This window comes from Amaranthus tricolor, chromosome 1 (genome assembly GCF_026212465.1).
Source record: "Amaranthus tricolor cultivar Red isolate AtriRed21 chromosome 1, ASM2621246v1, whole genome shotgun sequence".
In the NCBI taxonomy this organism is placed as follows: Eukaryota; Viridiplantae; Streptophyta; class Magnoliopsida; order Caryophyllales; family Amaranthaceae; genus Amaranthus; species Amaranthus tricolor.
Window position 1 is genome coordinate 42,923,656 of NC_080047.1, and position 11,637 is coordinate 42,935,292.

The 11,637-nt window shown below is 31.9% G+C and overlaps 2 protein-coding genes across 2 annotated transcripts; both read left to right on the plus strand.

Annotated features, from left to right (window-relative positions):
* The first annotated feature begins 3,622 nt into the window (after positions 1-3,622).
* On the plus strand, positions 3,623-10,802 carry LOC130827225 (uncharacterized). The gene is made up of 6 exons (XM_057692888.1): positions 3,623-4,117; positions 4,866-4,972; positions 8,508-8,616; positions 8,712-8,873; positions 8,958-9,131; positions 10,337-10,802. Exons 1-6 carry the CDS (start codon positions 3,875-3,877, stop codon positions 10,364-10,366), a joined length of 825 nt encoding a protein of 274 aa, XP_057548871.1. The 5' UTR covers positions 3,623-3,874; the 3' UTR covers positions 10,367-10,802.
* Positions 10,803-11,182: 380 nt separating this feature from the next.
* Positions 11,183-11,637, plus strand: LOC130811030 (probable E3 ubiquitin ligase SUD1). The gene is made up of 2 exons (XM_057677177.1): positions 11,183-11,464; positions 11,560-11,637. The coding sequence occupies exons 1-2, from the start codon at positions 11,183-11,185 to the stop codon at positions 11,635-11,637; spliced, it is 360 nt and encodes a 119-aa protein (XP_057533160.1).

An 11,637-nucleotide genomic window follows, 5' to 3' on the forward strand; every position in this document is an offset into this window, starting at 1 on the left:
TCCTCTTTGATCGTCTTCGAGAGCAGTGGGAGTGACCTCATCCTCCTCTACCCAATACTAGAGGACACATTATTACCAGGACCATTAGCCGCAAACTCATTACCACCAATCTCATGACTAACAACGCTTGTAGGCTGAACTTCCTCATTGCTCGTAGATACTACCCTTTCGTTACTGGTGGGATAGTAGCAACAACTCTCTCATTAACAACCCCTCCACCAATAACATCGTCATTCTTACTTATCCTGGTGGGATAGTAGCAACAACTCTCTCATTAACGCTTGTAGGCTGTACTTCCTCATTGCTCGTAGATACAACCCTTTCGTTACTGGTGGGATAGTAGCAACAACTCTCTCATTAACAACCCCTCCACCAATAAAAATATTCGTTGGGAGGATGAGGTGGAAGGAGTGTTATGAGCAAAAGGAAAATCTGTTTTATAAAACTTCACATCTCTAGATACAAAGTATTATCCTGTTTCAAGATCATATAGTTTCCACCCTTTCTTCCCCTGCGGATAGCCAACAAATAAGCAATTTCTACTCTGACTCATAAACTTATCCCTTTTAGATTTGATGTTATGGGCATAACACAAACACCTAAAGACACGAAAGGCATCATAAGAAGGGGGAGTATTAAACAAAACCTCATACGGACTTTTATTGTCAAGCAAAGGAGAAGGTGTACGAGTAATTATATAACTAGCGGCCAAGACACAATCACCACAAAAAGATATAGGCAAATTAGCCTGAAACCGTAAAGCCTGAGCTATATTCAAAATATGACGATGTTTACATTCAACTCGTCCATTCTGTTGAGGTGTATCAACACAAGAAGTTTGAAACAAAATTCCATTATGTTGAAAATAATCTCGCATACAATTGAACTCTGTGCCATTATCACTACGCACCACTTTAACTTTAGCATCAAATTGTCGCTTAATCATGAAAAGAAGGAACTAAACATCTTATAAACCTCGATTTTGTTAAATAGGAGATACACCCACGCCGCACTAGAATAATCATCAACTAGAGTAAGAAAATAAGTAGCACCACAAGAGGAGAGGGTATGATACTTCCCCCATAAATCACAATGTATAATTTCATAACGCTTTGTCGCTTTGCTGTTATTAATAGAGAATTTATCTCTAGTTTGTTTTGCTTGATGACATATATCACAAGCTTTTCTAGAAGAGCTACAAGATTTGACCAAAAAAGGAAGTGACCTCATTACTTTTTATGATGGATGAACAAGACGTTGATGCCACATATCAGAAAAAGAAACCCCATCGATATTCAATGCACCAATCCTGGAAAAGTCACGAAAATAGTACAGTTCGTCTCTTCGTTCACCGACTCCAATCAAAGTTCTCAAGTATAGATCTTGTATAATACAAAATGTTTTAGTGAAAAGCAAAACGTAACTCATATCGTCAGTCAATTGGGAACACAATTTCACATCACCCTTCATAGTGGAGACAAACCTACTTACCATCTGGTAGCCCAATAAGACAATTCGTAACAATATGAATATTGATCAACAAATTAAAATTACCAGTAACATGATGGGAAGCACCCGAATTAATAAGCCAACAAGAAGTACCACCATTCAAACGATTGCAAGAATTGCTTGTTGCCTAGTGACGAAGCCAGTCAAGAAAATGTTGCCATTGTACTTTCGGTATCCCAGACAAAATGTCATTAAAATGTTGACCAAAAGCGACCTCGTCATTGTGAGAACATAATATCGAAGCTATATCACAACTTACTTATATTTCACATATAAAATATATTGCCATAATAAAAGAAAATGAGAAGACAAAGGACCTTACACTTGTCAAATAAAAACCAAAAGGCCAAAAAAACCAATTAACGAAGCCACTAATTATGGCCAAAATACCAATGCCTTCAAAACAATCATGAAAAAAAAAAAAAAAAAACCAACCTACTATATATGCTACGGAATATTGCATATAAAAGAAAGCAGTATAGAAACCTGATTCAACTTGCTCCAAATCAAAGAAAAATAAGACAGAGAGCACCAAATGCAATTATGAACCACAAGTTGTCTTCGATGCAGTGAAGGCAATTGAATCAAAGAAAAATTAGACCTAATTCAACCCATTACGCCACAACCAAATGCAACAATACCCACAATTCAATTATGTCTTCGATGTAGTGAAGGCAATCGAATTCTGCTTTTTTTTTCCCCTTTTTTGTTTTTTGGTTTAAGAAATTAAATACTATGAAAGAAAGGGATGAAAAAAAATTAACTTAGACTGATACTGATACTATGTAGAGAAACTAAAATCACTTGTCGTGTTATTACTCATAAACAAGGTATATATACACAAGTAAGAATATAACCCTAATATATAAAACCCACTAATAATATATACAATAGGCCCAAATACTTAATCATTCCTAACATAGTTCACCAAATATACTAAAATTATAGATTGACCGTTCAGCCCTTTATTTCGGCCAAATAAATCAAAATTGTCCAAAAATTATTTTGCCAAACACCCCTTTAATGTATGAGTAGGATTTTTTTATTAGTGACTTACTTTATGTTTTGGCAACAATATTATCACATTCTTCTCTATGCAGGGTTCTCACCTTCTGAGGTAAAATTGTCCAATTTCCTCTAATACTCCCTCTCAAAGAAGTACGGGTATGAATTGTCCGTCACTTTCCCTCACACAGACTCTGTTTTCGAGTGAAATATTGAGTTGATGATGATGACTTACTTTATGTTTTGAAATATTTGTTATATTAAGATTTTTGTTATTGACTTACTATTCATTATTTAAATTTATTTTATATATAAATAATAAAGTTAATATATAAAAAAATAAGTGAGATTTTTTTTAAATGGTTTAAATAATTCAATCAGATATTTTTATGATATTAACTTTTATACCTTTTAACAATGCAAAACTTTAGATATAAATTGTCAAAATAACATTAGATTGTATAAAAAAAATATTGATGTATATGTGAAATAATGGAGGAAGTTTTATTACTCCTAACTCCATCTAATTATTTAGTTATTTTTAGGAGTGCTAAATTATAGTATATAAAAATTAAAACTATCAATTAGTTTAGAAATTGAGATTTTTTCTTTCTCCTTTGTAAAAAAATGTATGTCCTACCCCTTTATAGTCCAATGGAGTTAAGTGTATACTTCACTCACCCTTGTCCTTGCTACTAAGGTAACTTATCACAAATAATAAGCCATAATCTAGTTTTTAAGAGAAACTAACAAAAATTAAAATTACGTGGGTGATATTAAAAGAAAGATAAAGATGATAATATTGATGTAATTTTAAATATGGTGAAGACAAGCTAAATGAGATGAACTAAATTTAAAATTTTAACGAATTCAAAAAAACAAACAAATATGCAATATTTTAAGTTATTAAACTCAAACAAAAGTGATCTTTTATGAGATCGTCTCACGGTGAGATGACCTCAAAATAAAAAATTTATAAGTTAAAAGGTTTTTATTTTTGACTATTAAACTTAAATATAAGACATGTTTCAGGGTGAAACCGTCTTATATAAAAATTTGTGTTTATTTATATATCATCAATTTTATTTCTATCCAAAACATAGCAAGGACATTACTGTAATACTTATACAATCAAAAGGCCATTAATTTATATTTCAACCTATATAGTCCTTTTATTTCACCCCCCACCATTTTTTCCTATATAAAACCCACTCCCAATTCCATATTAGCAATCTAACAATCAAAACCCACAAATCCTATTTTCTAAACATTAAAAAAAGCAGCAAAATTATTTTTACTGGATGATGTAATTAGTAGAAAAAACGGAGTAAACCTTTAGAAACAATCAATCACTACAACAATGGCGATTTTGAGAAACAGGGTACTTACCCAGATACTAAAACGAAGCAAAAACAACATATTTACCCATAAATCATACTCAGTATCATCTGCTGCAGCTTCAGAACCAGAAATGGTGGATGGGTTTTGGTCAAAAGAGTATGAAGATTACAGAAAATCATTATATGGTGGTAATATCACTCATAAAGCTCTTTTTGTTGATGCTGTTGGTACTCTTCTTGTTCCTGCTCAATCTACCCCTAAGGTATTTTTTTTGGTCCTTTTTCTGCCTTGATTTTTTTATTTTTTATTTTTAATTTTTTATGTTTGTAATAATACTACTATAATCTTGCAATGATCTCATAATTACTAATTTAATAGAGTATTTGTTTTGTTTTGTTTTTGTAACAATTTAATGCATTGATTTTTAGGAGTTTCATAAGAAATCATGGGTGTAAATTATTATTAGTAATTGTTTTTTATTTTTCATTTTTTTCTGTTAAAAGTTATTATTAATGTGCATACTAAGATACTTATGGTTTATAATAATTTAAGTGGGTTATGAATAATTGTAATTACCAATTTAATAGAGTATACTTTCGTTTTGGGAGATATTAATTAAAGTTTTCATTCATAAATGGGTATGATAAATTTCTGTTGAAAAAGAAATTTAAATCATTTTCATGAGTTGATGAAAAATTATTATTGGTGTTCATCTTTTTTATTTTTGAAATTTAATTTAATTTTTGAAGTGTTAATTAGTGTCATTAAGAGTTAAGATATAATTTATAAAGTATAATATAATAATAAGTGGATTTTTAATCATGGTTCTACTATTAAAATTAGAAAAATTTGGTGGGTCATGGTCTTGTAATTTGTACTTCCTATTAATTAAACTAGACTTACTAATTATTGTTTCATTTCTTTTATGCAATGAAGAATAAATTATTTGAATTGAATTGGTATTATTACAGGGAGGTATTATTGATGAATTTATTTTTGATTTAATGCAGATTTACAAGGAGATAGGGCAGAAGTATGGAGTGAAGTATTCAGAAAATGAGATTTTACACAGATATAGATGGGCTTATGAGCAACCTTGGAGAAGATCTAGTCTCAGGTCTAATCTTATTCTTTTTCCTTCCTTTTTATTTGTAGTATGATTATGCTTAAATTTGATATTATAAAAGTAATATTTATCGATTAAATCTCTAAATTATTTTGGCTCTCATTCCTTCAAATTTTAAAGTTTAGGAGAGTATTTGACAAATGGCTTATAAGCTGATAGCTGGTGCCTGATCGCTAATTGGGCTAATTGATTTGATCAGTTGATTTTAAATATGCTGTTTCAACTTTTAATCAGCTAAATTACCCAAAACTAAAATTACTAGATTGTTTTACTGTTCAAGCATTGATAATTTAAGTACTCGTAGCTGTTAGCCGTCGTACATTAGTACATCAACATGTAGCTCTACACTTCAAAAGGTAAAGGTTATAGTATTCGTTGAAATACTATTTGTTAAGAAGTACTCCTATCAAATATGTAGAAAAAACCCTATTTTTAATTTTAAAATGGCGTTTTGAAAAATAAATCTTATTGTACCACTAAACGCGGTTTAAACCGTTACTTTGACTGAACAATGATATTTTTTCGAAAGTAGTGTTTTAGTTTCATTATTAAAACACTAACAACTGCTTATTTACAGTGTCATTCCTGGCAACTTTTGAACCCTACGCGAAAAAAAAATGGCCTTTAGTCATGCATTTAACGGAGAAAGCTAATGCTACAAGTTCGATCAATGCTAAATGCTACTTATGCAAATACTAAATTAATTATAAGAATTAACTCAATTTGGGCACCTTCACGAGCTGGGCCCTAGGCATGCACCTCAAAACTATTCTCAGAAACAGTGTTGCTACTTAAATATCTATGTCGAAAACGGCCGGTATATATATATTAATATATATATATATAATTTTTCTGGTTTTCATTTCTCAAAAATTTTTGAAAATTTTTATTTTTCCTGATTTTATTCGAAGTGAGACTTATTGGTATTGTTGTGTGGTAGAAGTAGATTCCAATTTTAAGTAATGTGGTCCATGTTGAATACTGAATACATGTGGTTTAAGATTCTATGTGAGAAGAGTAAGGTCAATACTCAATACATCTTGTTTTATTAATTAATAACCTGGTGCATTATTTCTATTTTCCAGTCAGAAAAAAATGATGAAATATTACATTTGTTCTTTTCCGTTGTTCCAAAATAAAATAGTCTTCTGCTAGCCGGCCAGTTTTTTTTTTGTTCTGCCTTTGATTGTCGTTTTTCATTAATCCTTATAAAATCGTAATTAATATTGGTTTAATAGAATAGTTAAAATCGTAACTAATATATAAAAATATTTTAATAATCACCATTGCGATAATGAAAGGTGCGATGCAGTAACGGGAGTGATACGCTTATCTTAACGCCTAAATATCAATCGAAACTAAAATATATCCCTTGATACTGCCAATAAATATCTTAATGGGGAAATATCGATTCGTTGTTTTTAAAAACACGTACAACACGGCAGATGCGATACAATGCAACCTTATTTTTACATTATGACGTGGATATATTAATTATTTGCTTGATGCCATATGTAGACTTATTAAGTTGTCCCCCTTTGTTCTTAATTCTTATCTATGATTTTGATTCCTTTGTGACTTCTCATAGATATTGGGATTCTTTTATTCTTATCTATGATTTTGATTCCTTTGTGACTTTTGATGGATATTGGGATTCTTTTATTCCATTCTAGAGTAAATTAAATACTCTCATCATCATCGTACCCAGTGTATTTCATTATAGAAAAATTATGATCAGGGTCTAGTGAGGGAAAAAAGACGATAGCTCATACCCATAAAAAAGAATGCGGTCAAAGAGTGCCTCCACTCTAAAAAAAATCTTAATTGGATTCTTAATTAGGCATTTGATCTTGTCCGTGTAATTGAGATTTCTACAAATTAAATATTTGTTAAATGGATTAAAGAGAGATTCTCGTCTTACCAATCATATTATTACAACTCTATTATGCTTATTGTAGTGATTACTATGCTCAAATTTCTCCATTTATGATTTGAATAGTGGGTTTAGAAGAGGGATCAAAGAATTGTGGTGGTGACATAATATCTTGTATTTAAGATGTCTCAAGTTTAGGTCTTTGTCTACACTAAAAAGGTGGGGTCTTAGACATATGGTTCTTGTTCGGTCACCTTGTCTTGCCAGTTTTGTTGCCACAAAAAGTAAAATCAAATTAATTGTTGATAAATATAAATCATACAGCAGATCTAATATTATTAGATTAAAATTTTAACATTATTTAGTAATATATAACATGATACTAAATATTAAAAAAGAAAGAAGATAGCTTTTTGTTGTCTTTCAAATAGTATGTTGGATTCATATTGTTCGAACTCTTACATTCATGTCGGATATAAATTCGTATTCACAAGTGTCTGACTTGCTATCTTACGAAAATCTCTAACGATTTCAAACGAAGTTAAAAGTATCGAATTGTTCTACCCATATTCAAGTGTCAAGGATCTAACACGTGCAATTGAAGTAAAGCGAAGAGTCTAATCAATAGAGTTAAGAAGTCGTGTAATTCAAGTTTAGTTATGTTCATATCCTTGTCTTTTATTCAAGTTTATTTGTGACCAAAGAACTCCGAGTTGACAAAAGCCAAGTATAATATAAGTGGTTTTCGTTGCCTTTGTTTGTGCCTCATTGTGGTCCTTAGATTCCATCTCTAGACAGTATGTATAGAATGATAGTTACAGTATCTAAAAGAAAACCCAATTGCAATTACTACAAGCTGGGGTATACTAATCAATAATCATCATGAATATCCTCATGCAATGATAAATTTGTCATTGGGTTTGAACACAATAAGACCCGTACAAAAGAAGAAGTGACTGCACACTAGCTTGATTAGGTTTTATCTTAAAATCAACTAGATAGATTTCCGTGTGAAACACGGATGCTATAAATATTTACTGATATGAATAATGATATTACTTTATAAAATTAACTCATTTACAACATAAACTTAATTATTAAATCTTTATATTTGTTATGATATTATCATTATCAAAGTGAATAAATAATTTAAAACTATACAACAATATTAAAACATATGCTCATAGTAATTATTGATAATTGAGACAAATAAAATTTACAAAGTCTTCAACTATGATAGATAGGAGGAAGAATTTAGTTGAAAAAATAGCCAAATTAGTTAGCTTTATTCATTATATGATAATGATTTATTATCTAAGTTAAAATAAAAATTTACATGTATATTACTTTTTTTGGTTTATATAAGGAAATATAGTATTTCAATAGATTATCACATATAGTTATAATCAATCAACAAATATTACTCGTTTTGATGAGTATTTGTTATCCTAAATATCAAGTTAAATATCAAAAGTTTTCCTATAGCGGAAAATTTTTAATAATAGTATGACGCGTGTCTCAAGTCATTTCTTTATTAGTATATTTTATTGATTATTGATTGGTTATAGGAGTAGCCCATCAAATTTATATGTTAGTCAACCTCTTTAATTTTTTAATGGGGGATCACATGTGAGTTATATTTCTAACATGCAGATATGTTGATGATGGTAGACCATTCTGGCAATACATAGTATCTTATTCCACTGGTTGTTCAAATGATCAGTATTTTGAAGAGCTATACTACTACTATATGACCGAGAAGGTAAATAAATGGCATTGATATGTATTCAGTCTATACTATATTAGTATTTTGAATTCATCCCCGCTTGTAACTGATGTTCTACATTACTTTTAAAGGCTTGGAAGCTTTGCGATCCAAATGCAGGAAAAGTTTTTCGGGCTCTGAGAAACGAGGGTGTAGGAGTTGCTGTTGTGTCGAACTTTGATACGCGATTAAGACCTTTATTGAAGGCTCTGAAATGTGAAGATTGGTTTGATGCAGTGGCTGTTTCAGCTGAAGTAGGCTTTAGTTTGATTCCTTTTGCCCCTCGAGTATTTTTGTGGCTGATTTTGTAATGCATTTCGCGTGATAATTGAGAACAGGTTGCTGCAGAGAAGCCAAACCCGACTATATTTCTGAAGGCGTGTGATCTTCTAGGGGTAAACCCGGAGGATGCTGTCCATGTTGGTGATGATCGTAGAAACGATATATGGGGCGCGAGAGATGCAGGTTGCGATGCTTGGCTTTGGGGTAGCGATGTCCATTCTTTTAAGGAGGTAATTGCTCGACTAATGTGTCACTTTGTTTCGTTTCATATAGTCTTTGTCACAAATAGTATACGAGGAGTTTAACATAAGTTTGAAGCAAAATCAAAAGAACATAAAAAGGCGAGTGAATGATTTTGGTATGTGGATGCCCATTCCAAACAGTGAAAAATAACCTTTGGGTTTTTTTGTTTAACCGATGACATCTTGATAAGAGGAAATGTGACGCATTAAAAGAAACAAACTCAAAAGGAAAGTGAGACAATTTCAAAGTGACAAATCTTCTATGGTTGTTCAAGCTAGGCCACAGAGAGCCATTTGGTCCCCACCTCAATCTTGAACCAAAAAAAATCGTTGGAAATGAGTTTTAATGATATGGACCGAGCCATTCCTGACCCTGGATAAGGTGTATATTTGTTTAGGGCTCAGGGCTAAAAAGGGCTTAATAAGTAATAACTCAAAGGGCTTAATAAGTAATAACTCAATTGTCATTTATAATGTAGAATACCGCTTATAAAATTGTAATATCATTTTTGCCAAACATCCATTTAAAATTCAAAATTGACCCTTTATAAAATGGGCCCATAAATTATGCCCGTATATACCGGAACAAGTTTTATCCACAAGATTTAGATTCCTTTGAGGAATGATTGAATTCTGAATGTGGCTGTTGGAGCATGATCATAATTCATAAGTGATAAGCTATCAATATTTTCAAGCAAGGGTTTATAACTTGTAACATGATGTGACATCTCACTAGTAAAGAGTGTAGTTTGCTTTTTTTAAAGGAAAGACTTTAGCAAAAGCTTAAATGAGACTAGTGAAGGAAAATTGTTCATATGGAGTTATGGACCCATATGATAGAAAATAATTGAAGATAATGACATCCATATATATGTTAGAGTATGTAACTTTTTCTAGGGCTCATTATGAGCTGAAATTTTTATTTGAGTTGATATCTTAATATGGTATCAGAAGCTAACGTGACAAAATATTATAGTTTAAATCTCAACCACCTTTTATTTGAAGTAGAATATTCAGTGGTAGGTATAAGAAAGGTTTGTGCGGCATCTATCCTTTTAGCCCAAAGGACTTTCATGTGAGAAGGTGTGTTAGAGTATATAACATATTCTAGAGCCTCAACCATCAGCTTAAATTTTTAATTGAGTTGGTTCATTGACTATTGCAACTAAAAACGAAATGTTTTTTGGGTCCAGGTTGCACAAAGAATAGGCGTTGACACCTAAGTGTGTGGATCATATATTTGTACTCGGTTCTTCATGCTACGATCATCTGGAATAAAAACATACGCTCTTTCTCTCTTCCGGGTTTAGGGGTTTTACATACCCGACTTCAGATGAGACCCTATCTATGGAACGAGTGTGTGCAGCGCGTTTTTACTATGATGGCCGCTACATTGGTCGATGAGAACGACAAGCATCACTCGCTTTAGCTAGAAAAGGGTCAGTTGTAAACTTGTAAGAATGTGTTATAGTATGATAGTATTGTATCATCCTCCTACTGTATGTTATGCTAGATGAAGGTTGCAAGAGATGTATTACATGGTGCAAATCAACTTACTGTAATTTACTAAAGTAATAAAATTAGTATTGTATATAGTAAAGAAGCTTGGAACATATATTTTACGGATATTTCATGATATACCACTGAATTTCTTCGAAATTCACCATATACCACACAAAATGTTTTAATTCACCATATACCATTGAGTTTACGTCCGTTAGCACAGAATACCATTAATGACAACTGCCGTCAGTGTGCCGTTTGTGGTAAATTACCAATATGCCCTTACGCATTCAACAGGCGCCATTATTAGGCTTGACTTCCCCAAACACAACGTATTTCTTCAAAAAATTGATCCTCCATCTTTCTTCTTCTCCATTCAAGAAACTTTGTATTCGTCTACATTGATCTAGAACCCTTAAAATCCATCAAAAATCCTTAAATCCTTAATGGAGATTTCGTCGGCATCACCAACGTCATCGTTCGATTCTCAAATCCAATCCTTAAATTCAACCTCAAATGATGCGTCTTCGAACGAAATGATTGATTCAAGCGAAGTTAAAATCGAAGATCAAGATGAAGAGAGAGAATCATCCGGGGATAGCTCTGAGTTTTCGGTTATGGCGACGTCATCATCATCAGTTGCGAGGAATGTGTTCGATGATGATGATAAAGATGAGGATGTTTGTAGGATTTGTCGAAACCCTGGTGAGGCTGATAATCCGTTGAGATATCCGTGTGCTTGTAGCGGTAGTATTAAGTTTGTTCATCAGGATTGTCTTCTTCAATGGCTTAATCACAGTAATGCTCGTCAATGTGAGGTTGGTTGATTGATTGTGGAAATTGTTTAATTTAGGGCTTTTGTGGATAATTGATTGAACTGTGTGAGTTTATGATTGAGGTATGAATATTTTAGGGAAAATTTGAGAGTGCACCTAAATTAAGGGTGTTCTTGAACACCTTAATTTGTCTACGTGTGATAACCAAGGCTTGA